General features: G+C 44.9%; 1 protein-coding gene across 3 annotated transcripts in view; it reads right to left on the bottom strand.

Annotated features, from left to right (window-relative positions):
- Nucleotides 1-17,950, bottom strand: part of LOC137325566 (xenotropic and polytropic retrovirus receptor 1 homolog) — a 297,372-nt gene that overhangs the window by 97,255 nt on the left and 182,167 nt on the right. For all 3 annotated transcript variants that reach the window (XM_067990818.1, XM_067990820.1, XM_067990817.1), the window contains exons 5-7: nucleotides 8,287-8,436; nucleotides 6,813-6,896; nucleotides 5,026-5,107 (exon numbers count right to left, since the gene is read on the bottom strand). In XM_067990818.1, the coding sequence (XP_067846919.1) occupies nucleotides 5,026-5,107; nucleotides 6,813-6,896; nucleotides 8,287-8,436 (316 nt within the window). The remainder of the gene's footprint in view (nucleotides 1-5,025; nucleotides 5,108-6,812; nucleotides 6,897-8,286; nucleotides 8,437-17,950) is intronic.

The following is a 17,950-nucleotide window of genomic DNA, read 5'->3' as shown; positions in this document are numbered from 1 at the left end:
TGCCCGCTCCTGGGTATCACTATGAGGACCCACCACTGATGCCACCCATTGTGTTACTGCAGAGTAGGTGCAGGTGTATTTGCAGGGCTCTTCCGCGCAGACGACTGAGAGACATCGGCGGTGTACCCGGCTGCACCCTGGAAGGATGCGGAGGAGAAGTTGTGGAAGGCGGTGGTGACTTTGGCAGCGACAGGTAAGCAGATGGTGCTGGGGCCAGCCAGGAGCAGCTCGGCATGAAAGAGCCTGCAGATCTCCACGACTACATGTCGAGTGAATCTGCGCCTCCGTGTGCACTGCTGCTCGGAGAGGTCCGGGGAGCTGCGCCTCGGTCTGTGAACCCTGTGGCGAGGGTAGTGCCCTCTGCGACGCGTCTCTCTCTGCAGTAGCCCTCCCTCCTGCTGTACAGGTGGATGTGTCACAGCACTCTGTTGTGGAGCTCCACGTGTCAGAGGTGGACGGCGTGGATGGCGAGGCTGGTGATGCTGTTCGCCCTCCGAGGGGGTCATGACTGCAGCTACGGCGGCCCCCATCCGCAATATGTGCATCTGAGGGGGTCCGCAAGGTAGGCACATGTCTCCGGACCCCGGGGTGAGTGTGCAGGTTGGTGACTTTGACCGTCCGGAGGGGGGTGGTGGAAGCCACACTTTGTCCCAAGTGACAGAGCGGCCTCCTGCAATGGGTGAGGGTCTCCCCCCCCCACCTGTCAAATGGACCTTTGCAGCTGCCACAGGCTGACAGCTGCAACACGTCCAGTTCAACTAGGACTGTTTCCCCCAGTGTGTGAAACAGTCCCATGTTTCCCCCAAATCACACACAGTCCCTTAATCAGGTCAGTTAATGACCTGAACAAGCGAAATAAATAACCTCAAGTGGCATCCCGCTGGCTTTAATTGCCTGCGGGATTCCCACCAGCGGGGGCCACGCACGCACCCCCGCACGTCATCGGGGAACCCGGAAGTGGGCGGGATCGTGGCGGGTTCCCGTCACGTGACTGGATATCGGGATTTTCGGGGCCCCCCCCGCTGGAAACCCACAGGAAACCCGACGGTAAAATCGAGCCCATAGTCTCAGTGCACAGAATTTGTATTCCTCTCAGTGCAACTGCTAAATCACTAAATCTCAATCTCCTGCATAACCTTCAATTGGGCACTGAACATCTTGTTTCTTTTAATTTTTTGAAGACACAGTTACTTCATATCTTTTGCAAATCCAGCCAACAGCTACCATGCCTTTGATTGCTCGACTCCTTCATCTATTGACACTCTTGGTCTCACTATCTACTCTAATCTCTGATGGAACTCCAACATCCTCAGCATTGCTAAACTGCCTCCAAGCAGCTTGGTTTTCTCTTTTATGCATGACATTATTTTCCCCTCAGAAACACTTAGTTCCCCAAAAATTGGTCCAAAACTTGAATGTTGTTCCCCTTTCTGGGGAGTCTCTGCTTGCATCTTTCTCCTTGGCAGGACAATAAAACAAAAGATACTACAGAACAGAGTAAGCTTAGCACTAATCAATTCAAGTTGATGGTGGGTCTTGGGGCAAAAAACAACAGTAGTCTAGCTAAGTGGACTCCTTTCACTCAGCACAAGAGACCAATATCCTACTTGATGCAACTTATTTCAATTGCCAGCACAGCGAAAAGAACAACTGACCACTTAGAATGCTGGGCTGCCATCAGCCTAAAGGAAGCAGTCTTGCTTTTAAAATCCTTGATTTTAAAATTCTCATCCTTGTTTTCAAATACCTCCATGGCCTTGCCCCTCCCTAACTCTTCACTCCTCCAATTCTGGCCTCTTGTGCATCCCTGATTTCCATTGCTCCACCATTGGCGGCCGTGCCTTCAGTCGCATAGGCCCTAAGCTGTGGAATTCCCTCCCTAAACCTCTCCGCTTCTCTACCCCTCTCTCCTCCTTTAAGACACTCCTTAAAACCTACGTCTTAGTCACGTTTCCTAATATCTTCTCATGTCGCTCGGTGTCAAATTTTGTTTGATTACAAAAGCGCCTTGGGACGCTTCACAGGAGCGCAAAGGCGCTATATAAATGCAAGTTGTTGTTGTTGTAGGCTCAACTAGAAAGACTTTGGGTTTTTCACCAGGAAAGGAGGTGTCTGAGAGGCAATCTTATAGAGGTATATAAGATAGTAAATGGCATGGAAAAGGTAAGTCATAATATTACTTAAAATTAACCTGTGTGAGTCGGAAAAGGGGACACAGGTCAAACTGGCAAAAGGTAATTTTAGGATTGATATCAGGAGATAATTCTAGGTGCAAAGAATGACCAACACTTGGAATGGAATTCCAGAAAGTGGTGGAGGTGAAATCCCTGGAATCGTTTAACAAACTATTAGATGCAGCAACGAGGCGATCGTAGAGTCTTTCTGGATGGATGAATTAAGATGAGCCAAGCGGTCTTCCTCATCATTTAGCATCTTTTGATCTCGCTGTCTGCATTAAAATGCAGAATGATGCCAGGAGCAGAAGTCCCCTCCCCTCAACAAAAGGGGAAAGCGTTGTGTCTGCGGGAGACAGAGCTGGTGGCACTTCCAGAGAAAATTGTGCCCGCGGTTTCTATCATTTGAATAGGTGCCAAAGCATTTCTGTACATTTCTATTATTAGTTCCAAATGAAGCCACAACAATTTTTCCCCTACTTGTATCTATTATGTATGTCTATTTGGATTACTTCATCTCATGCACCACTATCCAGTTTACAAGTGGGGCAAGCCACCCCCACCCCCCCAGGCCTCCCAACAATGCCTCTTTGTAACTGACTGCAAGAAGAAGCACGAGTGTGACATAGTGTGACCTGCCTCCTTCTCGTACAGAAAGTGCTCAGCCTCCTCCTCAACACCACAGCAAAGACCCTCCATTCACCAAGTGACCCCGATTTGAGAGACAGACCTATGTCTCATCATTCTCCCTGGTACAGCTCACTGGGAGACCCACACATTGTGTGAGCGCTGTCCCAGAACATCTGTTCATTCTTTTATTTTAAAGGCTGTTCAATTTTTTTTCCTGTGGTTGTGTTCTTGGAAGTCTTCTGCTGGGTAATGGGAACGTCGTGCAGGCCCATAATTCAAAAACACCATACAGGATGAAAAAATAATCAACTTTGAGACATGATACAGGACTTAGCAGTAAATTATTACTGAGGTTAGACAAAGATATTAGGGCAGAGTAAAGGCAAGCGTTATCTAGATATATTGCCATATCATAAATCCTACAGGAGAGCCAATAATGTACTTAGAAACACACTTTTAAATGTGTGCTTTTTTCATATGATTGGTGGGGTGTTCTGGGCAGGCTCCAACCGGTTCCGTCCTATAATGGCAATCTGGGTCCTATTTATGTTATAAGAGCCCGACTTCCATATTAAAATAAGGCCTATCGCCTGAAACAGACGGTGCTTTGAGCATCCAATGGGAGGCCCCATTCATAATGCAGCCAGCCGCACCACCAGTGTTAACAGGGGCAGTGAGGCTACCGAGCCCATTACCACCCCGTTAATGCCAGGCCAAGGATGTGAAAATTGATCCCAGTAAGTTTTGGCAGGCTATTCAACCACAGATGGCTCTGAAGCCAAGCCTGAACCCATCCTCATGAGCGCATTTCCCAGCCAATGCTCACTGGTTGCCGATCACAAATCGGAACCCTGGCTGACTTTCCCTTCCCTAGTCCAGTGGCCGAGGGTAACTGTTGCCTGGCTGGGAACAGCTAATTCAGCACAGACGAGCTAAATGAACCTGGGACTTTTTGGTCTGTATGACTCAATATGGTTATTTATACCTTGCTTCTGTTCTGTGGGGCCATGATATAAAAGTCATGCACCACAGATTAGTCTTTTGATCCACAAAACTGTCTTTTGAGAGGGGTGGAGAGAAAAAAAGCCACAATATAAACAGAGGCTATATACTACTGACTCACTACACTGCGAGAGAGCCTGGGCACCATAATCTTGCTGGTTATGTGGTGAGGTTCACTTGAGATTTTAGAATAGTATAATGACAGAGCACGGGCAGAAGCTGCACCTTCTCAATTTGCCAGCTACTCTCTTTGTTACTGTTAGTGATATCTTCAGTGAGTAATTCCTGGAGGGGAAGCAAGGCCATGACGTAAATGTGAATAAGATTACGGCAATGATCCTCAGTTTAAAATTGTCATATTGTTCATCCTGGTAACCCTTTTCTTTGAAGCTCTGAAAATGCGTAAGCATCAGCAACTGCCTGTCTCCATCATGAGCAAAACTGGAGACTTGAAATGGAACAAAACACACTGGAGTTTGCTTAACCTGGATGACTTTGGTACATTACTTTTACAGTACCCTGTTATTATTGCTCACATTTTATGCAAAATATTTTTTGGGGGAGGGGGGGAATTTTGCAAAATATATTTAGAAAGAAAAGCAGTTCCCCCAGCGGAGGGTAGAGTCCACTGGGTGTGGCACAGAGCTGTACATACCATAAGTTCCCTTCCTAGTATGTGCTGAGTTAGCGGATCTTGGCTTGGCATTACAATTGTTCTCAGTACTGCTGAAATATGGAGGGGATAAATCAGCGAGGGTTCCCACTCCTGATTGCTATCCAGAGAGCACTGCTGGAAAACGTGTGCACTTGGATGTCAAGTGAGGACAGGTTTGGATTCGGCTGTGATGCTTCCCACGATCAAATATTCACTGGCAAGGCTCACATATAAAGAGCAGTGGCCGAGGTAGCAGAAGGAGGCCGGTAGAATGGCGCCTCAGAATGAGACAGCACCTTCATGGGAAGAGGAGAGAAAATTGGGTGGAAGAAAAAGAAAAGGTTTTTGGTATAGACTATATTAGTGTGAACACAGACATATTATCTCTTGAGGCAAGGCTGGCTGAGGAAGTGGATCCCCTCCTGGCAACACACCAATGTGAGGAACAACAGCATGTGGCATCCTCACTTCAAACAGGTCAGGATGCTCAGAAAAGCCAGACAGACAGAAACCCAGTTCCCCTTGAATGCAGAAAACTAGTGCGTACACGGTCCTGACATTTACCTATGAGTACCAGAGCAGCAAGCAGTACAACAAAAATTCCAAAGTACATTCCCACCCTGAATATGGTCCACGCTGGGGCTGGCTGTAAAACAAAGAGAGAGACAATGAGACATGTATAAGACGGGGGAAAAACACCTAGGAATGATACTCTAACAGAACTCTTATTAAAACCATGAAACAACTCCAGATGTTTCTATACAGTAATAATTCACATGCCTGAACTCCTCACACTGATTTCTCCTGAATTTCAGGAAACACAAGTGATTGAACTAGACACAATGGGATGAATTAGCTTCCTTCTGTGCTGTAATTTTGTCATCCTTGAGACACTGCATGTGTGGTGATGTACCAAGTACCAATCTTTGGACTATCATACTGTGTTTCGAGTATGTGCCCAGCATTGCTACATTGTGAATTCTGCAAGGGAAGTTTCACAGGATTTCTTGAGATACCAACACCAGCCTGAAAAAAATGCTACTCAAATCTATGGAGCTTCAAGCAGTTTTTCCGCACACAAGCTCTGCTGTTGTCCGACGCAGCAAGCGGATTAACTAATATGCTGAAGCTGCCTTCGTGTGATCGTGCAGTTGGATCACCCACATTTCTCACTTTTTGAGACTGATCCCAGTTGGATCCGTACACTGTGGTGTTACAGCACCAGTTTGTGCTGGATTTATTCTGATAGGGGCATGGTGCTATTGTGAACAAATAGAACAAATGCCATGCTGCTAAATCTCAGAAGATGAACACAAATATGTCACTCAGTGGGTTATACCCTGGCCTTTTACTTCTGAGTCTAGCCCACAATGATGGGATGAAAATCAAATCCATCTACTGGTTAAAGGGTCTAATGTGAATGGAGTTTGGGCAGTTTCAACCCATTTCCTGGTGGGCAGGGATCCATAGCACAAAACTGCCCCTAACTGGGAATCTCACTCAGATCATGGCTGGTGTGGGAAATGGAAAATGCCTCTCTGATGCAGATGGGGACACTCTTCAGAAGAGTGGCTGAGACACATTGTTGGGGCAGAGCAGAGGGAGCTTTATTTTGCATTTAACTATGCTATACCTGACCTGGGAGTGCTCAATGCTAACACTGGACACCTGAAATGGAAAGGGGGCCATTTATCAGCAGTAGAAAAGAAACTAAGAGCTTGCATTTATATAGTGCCTTTCATATCAAGACATCCCAAAGCACATCACAGCCAATAAAGTACTTTTGAAGTGCAGTCACTGTTGTTATGTAGGGAAATACACCAGCTAATGTGCACACAGCAAGGTCCCACGTTCCACAAACAACAAGTTCCACAAATGACCAAGTTAATCTATTTTAGTGGCATTGGTTGAGGGGTAAACGTTGGCCAGGACACCAGGAGAATTCCCCTGTTCTTCTTCAAATAGTGCCATGGGATCTTTTATGTCCACCTGGATAGACAGAGCTTCAGTTTAACGTCACATCTAAGAGACGGCACCTTTGACAATGCTGCACTCCCTCAGTACTGCATTGCAGTCTCAGCCTAGATTGTGTGCTCAGGTCCTAGAGTGGGGCTTGAACCCACAACCTTCTGACTCAGAGGCGAGAGTGCCACCACTGGACCAAGCTGATACTGGCAGCAGTAACATCCTTCATCTTGAGCACAAAAAAAATTTACTGGAAGAAAACGTGTTCAAGATACGCATCGCAGTAGAGCAGCAATCATCTGTGTCACAAAGTATCACCTCTCACAGCAAGAAACAATAAGAGAAATTAAAGCTGCCTTATTGAAATGGATGCAACCACGACTAACCTGAGCAGCTCCGAGGGGCGGTACTCGCAACCGCTTCATGGCTTTCTGCCTGTCACCTCCTTCCAATTCTGTGGTAACGAGAGTCTACCGAGAAACAACAGATCAGAACTAGTCTCACCGGGACACGTCAAATAGAAGTACAAAAAAAATTGTAAATAATTGGTCTCTGAGTCGCCACATCTGAAGTTACTCATTCCCTACCTGGTATATGTCTATTACATTGTTTTTTTATTTTTTGTGATGGCTGCATTTATTACCCATCCCTAGTTGCCAACAGCAGTTGTTTTACAACTGAGTGACTTGCTAGGCCATGAAGAGGACATTAAGAGTTTGCCAGATATTGCAGGATAGGAGTCACGTGTTGCGAAGGGTAGACCTGGCAGATTTAGAGTTTTGGCGAGCTGTTCAACTGTGTGATTCATCACAGCTGAGCCTGCCTTATCCTCAGCTGACATTAGTGAACTAGCTGGGTTTTTACAACAATCCGGCAGCATTTGTGGTCATTTTCCTGGTGTGAGCCCACAAATCACCAGCTTTATTCAATTCATTTTGACAATCTGCCATGGTGGGATTTGAACTCACGATCTCTGGGTTGCCAGTCGAGTATTATAACCACTGCACATGATTAAACAAACTATTCATTGTTTAATGCAACTGAATTTGCATTGCTTCTGAATCCACTGAATTCAATAAAATAGTAACATATATTTGAAATTAGGACTGCTAGAAAGACAAACACAATTAGGTAAAAGAAATTAACAGCCAGATTTCTGGGATTGTTCTCCTTAGAGTAGAGAAGGTTAAAGGGAGATTTAATAGGGGTGTTCAAAATTATGAAAGGTTTTGATAGAGTAAATAAGGAGAAACTGTTTCCACTGGCGGGTGGAGGACACAGATTTAAAATAATTGGCAGAAGAACCAGAGGGGAGAGGCGAGTGCTTATGATCTGGAATGCCCAAAAGGGTGGTGGAAGTAGATTCAACAGTAACTTTCAAAAGGGAATTAGATAAATACTTGAAGCGAAAAAAATTAACAGGGTGACGGGGGAAGAGCAGGGGAGTGGGGCTAATTGGATAGCTCTATCAAAGAGCCGGCACAGGCATAATGGGCCGAATGGCCTCCTTCTGTGCTATATGATTGAATGTATATTAAAGAATATTGTATTTAGCAAGTTGGGGTTCTATAATCGGGGGTGGGAGGTGGAATTGTAGGTTCCAGTCAATGTTTCTGCTCCTGATGACTATCGCATGCTCTCCCTCTCTCTCACTGCCTTTGAATACTCGCTGTACGGGCTCATGTGTAAAGCAGGGTCGCCAGAATGGGTCAGTGCCTTTGGGAGAGAACAGGGGATAATTGGGAAGGTAGAAGAAAAGGAAGAGTTCCTGGCAGCATCAAAACCACAACCTGAGCGTTTTCAAGAGGATTGCTGGACCTGGGTTTTATCTCAATGGGTAGAATACCCTGTGCCTCTTACCTCTGTTTCGCTGATGAGCTGGGTGATTTTCTTGCAGGTGTAGAACGGAGCCACCTCCACGTGCACCACCCTCCAGTCAGCGCCGCGGCTTGTCTCCAGCATCTTATCGTGCTTCTTCAGAATCTTTCGGAAACCAGTGAAATTCAGATTCTGAAAGAAAGTAAAACGGCAGGTAATTTATATTTGTCAGTCTGACACTGCACACTGCCTATTTGTTGCACACTTTACTGCTTAGTCCACAGCGCCTGCTCACAAAATTGCCATTCGCTGGAAAGTAATGCAGGGTTCCTTCTGTGGGACTGTTCCACCCTGCCACCCCATTCTACTCCCCACGCTCTGCATTGTACCCAGGGCTTAGCCTCTTTGTAAGTATTTGCCCAGCCTCCGGCCTCCCACTCCCCTGGAGCACTTCACTGGATCGCGCTCCTCCGTCCGATGCACCTTCACTGGATCGCGCTCCTCCATCCGATGCACCTTCACTGGATCGCGCTCCTCCATCCGATGCACCTTCACTGGATCGCGCTCCTCCATCCGATGCACCTTCACTGGATCGCGCTCCTCCATCCGATGCACCTTCACTGGATCGCGCTCCTCCATCCGATGCACCTTCACTGGATCGCGCTCCTCCATCCGATGCACCTTCACTGGATCGCGCTCCTCCATCCGATGCACCTTCACTGGATCATGATCTTCCGTTTAATGCTCCTTCACTGGATCACATTTCTCCATCTAACATGCACTCTAGATCATATCCCTCCATTTAACACACCCTCTCTGAATCACATCAACTAGTTTTCAGTTATGCAGTGCTACGCTCTTACTTTTATGAGAGTAGAGATTTCCTAAATGTCAATCAGGAGCTCAGCACCATTTTCACCACCAAATGCTTTATTACAGTGTAATTTGCTGTATTACATGGTAAATTATGGATTGATGTGCATTGATTCTCAACTTATCTGCAATAGTTACGATCCCTCTTTGTGAAACAGCTTTGCCTCCTTTTGTTCAGATGGATTTGAATATGGATTTCTACAAAGAAGAGCGAGCAATTTAAGGTATTTTTACACTGCAAGTAGTGCCGTGGATTTGATAGTGAGATCAACAGATTTTTATTAGGTACAGGCATCAAGGGATAAGTAGCAAAGGCAAGTAAATGGAGTTGAGGTACAGATCAGCCATGATCTAACTGAATGGCCTACTCCTGTTCCTATGACTCTACATGGTCAATGGCATCATCAATAGTACATCTACAGCACACTTCAAATTGGTTATAGCAGAGACACAGTTTTCCCTTGGGCCTCGGACCTTGCACTGGCATGCAGATCTCCCTTCACTGCCTCGTAAATATGCCGAGCGGGATTGGTGTGTCAGACTGCACAATGACTGATGCGCAAGATCAGTTTAGCATCCAACTGGTGTTGAGTTTAAAGCATTCATGTGTGTCCAGGACTTGAAAGCTCACAGTGACTGCTGAAAGTAGCTGCATGTGCACACAACAGCAGGTTTCCATTTCAATGGACAGCCTAAACTCAATTGTGAAAATGCAGCAGAGGCACGCTGGAAACTCCCCTAAGACCCTGGAACCTTTAGGTCCAGGTAACACCCTAAAAAGCTGTATCTTGATTCGGTAGTGAGTTTAAGTAAATATTACGAATGCCAAATAAATGGAAGGGAATCCATGCATTCTTTAAAAAATACAACTGTACAGACTTACAGCAGAACATCAGTCTCTTGTGGAAAATTAATTGTCCAAACTTTCTACAGCACATAAAACATTGACAAATACCTGAAAGGAAAAGTACTTCCTGTTCAAAATATTCCCTAAAATCTGTATGAAAATTATATACACAAGCATATTTGTTACCTTTAAAAAAAACTTCATAAGATCACAAGGTAGTTACAGAAGAGAAAGGCCATTCGGCCCATCTTAATTCATCCATCCAGAGAAAGCCTAAAGTCCCCTCATTGCAGCATTCAATTGGGTTTTAAATGACTCCAGAGTTTTTGCCTCCACTAATCTATCCGGGAGTCCATTCGATGTGTTGTTACACTGTGTGAAGAACAACTTCCTAATACAAGTCCTAAATTTGCCTTTAAGCTAGTTTAACCTGTGACCTCTTGACCTACTACTGCAATGTAATTTCGCAGACTTACCTTGTCCATATCATTAACAATCTTACAGACCTTTCTACAAGATGGCTTCTCAGTTAACTCCCTTCCAAGCTGAAAAGCCCAATTTTCTCCCATCTTTCTTCATAATGCAGACCTCTGACGTAGGGATCAGCCTCGTGATTCTGCTCTGCACTGCTTGTTTGAATGTCTCCCTTGTATCTCAGCAACCAGAATTAGACACAGTGCTTGAGGTACAGTTTGACTAAAGCACACTATAGTTTTATTTATGGCTTCCTTTGACTTTTACTCTACTGTTTGGCAATATAGTTCAACATTCGATTGGCCTTGTTGACTGATGTGCGTTGGTTGGATATCGAGGGTCCAGTCTACCAAGACTCTGAGGTGCCCTTTTTCTCTTCCTGTGAGCAGTACCTTACACTTGCCTGCGTTACATTTCATCTGACCACTCACATTTTGTTCAACGCATTTTGTCATTTCTGTGCTGCCCTCCCCTGATTCCACTGCTTTTCCTAGCTTGGTATCATCTTTTTTTTATTCATTCATGGAACTGTGGGCTTCGCTGGCAAGGCCAGCATTTATTGCCCATCCCTAATTGCCTTTGAGGTGGTGGTAGTGAGCCGCCTTCTAGAACCGCTGCAGTCCGTGTGGTGAAGGTACTCCCACAGTGCTGTTAGGTAGGGAGTTCCAAGATTTTGACCCAGCGACAATGATGGTGATGTTCCCATGCACCTGCTGCCCTTGTCCTTCAAGGTGGTAGAGGTTGTGGGTTTGGGAGGTGCTGTCTGGTATCAGACTTGGTGCTCAGTGAAGTTGCTTGGGAGATGCCACTGACAGGAAAGGGTTGCTTGTACGTGGACTGACACTTTTCAATTGAAATGGAGCTGGAACACTCCACTGGCCTTGGAACCAACCCAGAGCTGCCCAGCGCGGGAAAACATGACGTCATTTCAGTACTACTGCAGACAATGAATAGGGAAACTCTCCATCAGAGACAACACTGGAGCGGCTCACAAAGGAGGAAATCCCAAAAAGGCAGCGATCTGCTGGGCAGCAAGTCCTCTCCCCACAAGAGGCAACAACTACATTTGAATATTTTCACTCAGTCACAGAGAGTTTCATCCCCTTTGAGTTTCCTATTATCACAGTAATTACTTTTTAGTTATTGATATTAATAGGAGACTCTGCAGGAGATTGGGCTGCTGCTGGAGGTTAAAATAATGAATGTTATTGCAGGATTCATCAAATTGCCAATAAACCCACTTTGTTTTACAGGAACGTTCCTGCAATCATAGAATGATACAGCACAGAAGGAGGCCATTCAACCCATTGTGCCTGTGCCAGCTCTTTGAAAGAGCTATCCAAATCATCCTATTCACCTGCCTTTTCCCCATAGTCCCGCACATTTTTCCCATTCAAGTATTTATCTAATTCCCTTTTGAAAGTTACTATTGAATCTGCTTTCACCACCCTTTCAGGCCATGCATTCCAGATCATCATAACTCTCTGCGTAAAAAAATTTCTCCTCATCTCCCTCTGATTCTTTTGCCAATTACTTTTAATGTGTCCTTTGGTTACCGAACCTTCTGCCACAGGAAACAGTTTCTCCTTATTTACGCTATCAAAACCCTTCATAATTTTGAACACCTCTATTACATCTTCCCTTAATCTTCTCTGGTCTAAGGAGAACAATCCCAGCTTCTCCAATCTCTCCTCGTAACTGAAGTCCCTCATCCCTGGTTCAATTCTAGTAGATCTCCCTGCACCCTCTCCAAGGCCTTGACATCCTTCCTAAAGTGTGGTGCCGAGCATTGGACACAATACTCCAGCTGGGGTTTAACCAGTGATTTATAAAGGTTTAGCATAACTTCCTTACTTTTGTACTCTATGCCTCTGTTTATAAAGCCCAGGATCCTGTATGCTTTTTTTAAACAGCCTTTTCAACTCGTCCTGCCACCTTCAAAGATTTGTGTATGTACAATCCTAGATCTCTGTTCATACAACTCTTTAAAAGAGTCCCTTTAAAATTGTATCATTTAGATTATATTGCATCTCCTCATTCTTCCTACCAAAATGCATCACTTCATTTCATCTGCCATGTGTCTGCCCATTTCACCCGTCTATGTCCTCCTGAAGTCTGTTATTATCCTCATTGTTTACAACATTTCTGAGTTTTGTGTCATCTGCAAACTTTGAAATTATACCCTGTATACCCAGGTCCAGGTCATCAATATATATCAAAAAGAGCAGTGGTCCTAATACCTGTTGAGAAGCAACCTGTCCATCTTGATTCCAGGAATGAAGGACTTCAGTTACGTGGATAGACTGGAGAAGCTGGAGTTGTTCTCCTTAGAACAGAGATGTTTGAGAGGAGATTTGATAGAGGTATCCAAAATCATGAACGGTCCAGACAGAGTAGATAGAGAGAAACTGTTCCCATTGGCGGGAGGGTCAAGAACCAGAGGACATAGATTTACGGTGACTGGCAAAAGAATTAAAGGCGACATGAGGAAAAACTTTTTACACAGCGAATGGTTAAGATCTGGAATGCACTGCCCGAGGGGGTGGAGGCAGATTCAATCGTGGCTTTCAAAGGGGAACTGGATAAGTACTTGAAGGGAAAACATTTGCACAGCTCCAGGGAAAGGGCGGGGGAGTGGGACTAGCTGGATTGCTCTTGCAGGGAGCCAGCTTGGACTCGACGGGCCAAATGGCCTCCTTCCGTGCTGTAACCATTCTATGATTCTTGTACAGGTCCCCCTGCCCCACAAATCTGAAGCCCTCCCTCCTGCACCAATTCTCCTGCCACGTGTTAACCTGGGTTTTCTTACTGCTCCTATACTCACTGGCACTGGGAGTAATCCGGAGATTAGTACCTTTGTGGTCCTGCTCTTTAACCTCTTCACTAGCTCCTGAAGCTCTGACTGCAGGAGCTAGTGAAGAAGTTAAAGAGCAGGACCACAAAGGTAGGACCTCAACCCTTTTCCTTCCAATGTCATTGGTTCCAACATAGACCATGACTTCTGGCTGTTGCTCTTCTCCCTACAGAATGTTCTGCACCCATTCAGTGATATCCTTTACCTAGGCACCAGGGAGGCAACATGCTATGCAAGACTCACGTCGACGGTTGCAGAAATGCCTGTCTATCCCCATGACTATTGAATCCACTATGACCGCTGTGTTTCTACACTTTGCACGGGGGGTGGGGGGGGGGGGCACAGCAGTCATTTCCTGCATGGTGCCATGCTTTGGACTGCACTTCTTCGAGGTGTTGACACCATCACCAGTATTCAGCACTGAAAACCGGTTTGTGAGTGCCACACTCCTGGAGGATTCCTGCACTGCCTGCCTCTTATTACCCTGCCGGATGGCCACCCACTTACTATCCTGAACTCTTTGTGGCTGCGGGGTGACCACCTCCTGGAACGTGAAATCCAAGAAATTTTAGCCTCCAGTATGCCCTGCAGTGACTCCAGTCACTCAAGGTCAGAAACCTTGATCTCGAGCTCGAGCAGCCGGAGGCACCTCCTGCAAATGTGGTTATCTAGGACACACAAAGCGACCTGGAATTACCACATAGCACAAGAATTGCAGGCAACAGGTCCCAGCTGTCAAGCTGGTTTTTTTTAGATTTACTGTCTGTTTAGCTTTTATTTTATATTATATATAAATATATCTATATATATATATATGTGTGTGTCTATATAAAATATATGTATATGTATGTGTGTACATATATATGTATGTGTACATATACATATGTATGTGTGTGTATATATATGTATGTGTATATATGTATATGTATGCGTGTGTGTGTGTATATGTATGCATGCGTGTATGTGTGCATGCGTATATGTGTATATATATGCATGCATGCGTGTATGTATATGCATGTATGCGTGTATATGTATGCATGTATGCGTGTATATGTATGCATGTATGTGTATATATGCATGTATGTGTATATGCGCATGTATATATATATGCGCATGTATATATATATGCGCATGTGTATATATATGTGCATGTGTATATATATGCGCATGTGTATATATATGCGCATGTGTATATATATGCATGTATGTATATATATGCATGTATATATATATATGTATGTATGTGTATATATATGTATGTATGTGTATATATATATGTATGTATGTGTGTATATATATGTATGTATGTATATATATGTATGTATATGTGTATATATATATATATATGTGTGTGCATGCATGTATGTATATGTGTGCATGTATGTATGTGTATATATATGTATGCGTATGTGTATATGTGTGTATATATACATGCATGTATATATATATATATATATATATATATATATGCATGCATGTGTATATATATGCATGCATGTGCATATATATATGCATGTGCATATATATATGCATGTGCATATATATATGCATGTGCATATATATATGCATGTGCATATATATATGCATGTATGTGTATATATATATATGCATATATGTGTGTGTATATATATGTATGCATGTGTGTGTATATATGTATATGTATGTATGCATGTGTATATATGTATATGTATGTATGCATGCGTGTATGTGTATATATATATGTATGCATGCGTGTATGTATATGTATGCATGTATATGTATGCATGTATATATATATGTATATATGCATGTATGTATATATATATGCATGTATGTATGTATGTATATATATGTGTGCATGCATGTGTGTGTGTATATATATGCATGCATGTATGTGTGTGTATATATATTTGTATGCATGTATGTGTGTGTATATATTTGTATGCATGTATGTGTGTGTATATATTTGTATGCATGTATGTGTGTGTGTATATATATATGTGTGCATGCATGTATGTGTGTATATGTATGTATGTATGTATCGTTTAGTAGCCCCATAACTCCCATATAGTTAAACATGAAGATAAATAAATCAGACACAGCTTCTAATCCTCAGGCTCCGCCACTCGTCCCTCTGTGCTGTCTGTGACTTTGTTTTTTGCATGGGTACTCTGCCAGCAGTTTTAGCTGCGCTCTTTTTAAAGGTGCTCCGCTACGCTCCCGAAGTGCTCTCAACAATTCTTTTCATAATTTTCACGAATTTGCTATTTATAATGAAACTCTAAATGTCTGATTTATACAGGCGTTTACAAATTTGTTACAAGTAGCCAGCAAGTGAAATTATCCTCCTTAGTTTTTGCACAATATTTTATTGTTTCTGCGGAGGTAGGATCCTTTGCACTGTTCACTGATTTGGCTGTTAATTGAACAACAGTCAATCTTACTCATTATTGTGTGTTTGTGGGTTTAGTATCACGTGTTTACAGGTTACTAAAGGTAATAGCAGCCATCATTTCTGGACTCTTCACCGTTACCTGTTCGTCTCCACTCTGCTCTTTGTTTTGGTCAATACTATAAACAGGTCGTCCTGCCTTCCCATTTCAGTTTGGGCAAAGGAACTCTTCCAGAAATGTTAATGTGTCCTTTCTCTTTCAGTTGCTGGCAGAGTTTTCCAATATTTGCTGGGTTTTTTTCCCACTCGGATGTTGCTTGGTATGAGGAAATACTTGAAAACCTGGGGCTTTTTTTGTTAGAACAACAAAGGTTACAAGGTGATATGATAGAAGTGTTTAAAATTATGAAAGGATCGAACAGGATAGATAGAATCAGACCGTTTCCAGGGTCCAGAACGAGTGGCCATAGATACAAGATTAAATGTAAGAGATTTAGAACAGAGGGCAGGAGAAACTTCTTCACTCAGAGGCTGTGGAATTCACTACCATTAGCTGTTAAGGCAGAAACTATGTCAACATTCAGGATTAGATTGGGTAGGTGGATGAAGGAAAAGGGGATGTAGGGACATGGGAACAGGGTGGGTAAATGTGATTAGTGCTATTTGCTCGTGTGAAGGATAAACACAGACACAGGGGTCGATTTTAGCACCCGTGATCGGGTGGGTTCCTGGCGGGGGGGCCACAAAAATTGGGGATTGCCGGGGCGGGTTGGGAGCCCGGCTCCAACCCACCCACTTCAGGGTTTCCCACAGACGCGCTGACATGCGCGCGCAGCCCCCGCATGTGGGACTCCCGCCGGCAATTAAAGCCGGCGGGGTGTCACTTAAAGTATTTATTTAGGTATTTCAGGTCGTTTACAGACCTGATTATCGAGATATTTCAGGAGGGTTGGGATTTTACAAACAACTGGGACTGTTTCCCGTACTGGGGGAAACACTCCCAGTTCAAATGGACGTGTTGCAGCCATCAGCCTGTGGCAGCTGCAAAGGTCCATTTGACAGGGGGGGGGGGGGGGGAGAGACCCTCACTCATTGCAGGAGGCCACTCTGTCACTCTGTGACAAAGTTTGGCCTCCACCACCCTCCTCCTAACAATCAAATTCACCAACTTGCACACTTACCCCGGTGTCCAGACACATGTACCTACCTTGCGGACCCCCTCAGATGTACATCTTCCGGATGGGGGCCGCCGTAGCTGCAGTCATGACCTCCTCGGAGGGCGTACAGCATCACCAGCCTCGCCGTCCACCTCTGACACGTGGAGCTCCATAACACAGTGCTGTGACACATCCACCTGCACAGCAGGAGGGAGGGCAACCGCAGAGAGATGCGTCGCAGAGGGCACTACCCTCGCCACAGGGTCCACAGACCGAGGCTCAGCTTCCTGGACCTCTCTGAGGAGCAGTGCACACGGAGGCTCAGAGTCACTCGACATGTAGTCGTGGACATCTGCAGCCTCCTTCATGCCGAGCTGCTCCCGGCTGGCCCGAGCACCATCTTCTTACCTGTCGCTGTCAAAGTCACCACTGCCCTCAACAACCTCTCCTCCACATCCTTCCAGGGTGCCACCTGGGACATCGCCGACGTCTCTCACTCGTCTGCACAAAAGAGCCCTGCAAATACACCTACACCCACTCTGCAATGACACAATGGGTGGCATCAGGTGTGGGTCTTCATTGTGATCCTCAGGAAAGGGCATTATTGCACAAACCAGACAAGATTCGCAAAGATGTGGCAGAAGTGGTGCCAATATAATATGTAATATGAGTTGTTCAGAAATTAATCATAAGTAAAAACCATGACAAACCCTCAAGCACCCTTGTGCATCACCTTCATGCTCACGACACGTTTGCCTTATGCTGCCGACTGCACATATGTGATGCATGCCCTGTGGCTGCAGCACAGGTAGTGGCAGGTTGAGTGAGGCTGACTGTGAAAGAGATGCATCAGAGGGTGAGTATGAGATAGAGCCATGAGATTGTATGAGGATTGGGTTGAGTGGTAGTGGCGGGATGAGTACTGGCGAGGTAAGTAAGTGCAGGTAAGATGAGGTTTGAGTGGGTGTGAGGGGTGATGTGATAGAGTAGTGTTGGCAGTGCAGAAGGAGATGTGGGGTGGGGGCGGTGATGTGGCAGACGGAGTATAGGGGAATGAGTAAGTGTACTCACTTTGGCTGACCGACTTAGGTCATTGCAGCGCCTCCTGCACTGTATGCAGGTGGGCGATA

The sequence above is a fragment of the Heptranchias perlo genome, chromosome 9 (assembly GCF_035084215.1).
Source record: "Heptranchias perlo isolate sHepPer1 chromosome 9, sHepPer1.hap1, whole genome shotgun sequence".
In the NCBI taxonomy this organism is placed as follows: domain Eukaryota; kingdom Metazoa; phylum Chordata; class Chondrichthyes; order Hexanchiformes; family Hexanchidae; genus Heptranchias; species Heptranchias perlo.
Note: the sequence above shows the minus strand (reverse complement) of the source record. Positions and strands in the feature narration are given on the sequence as shown.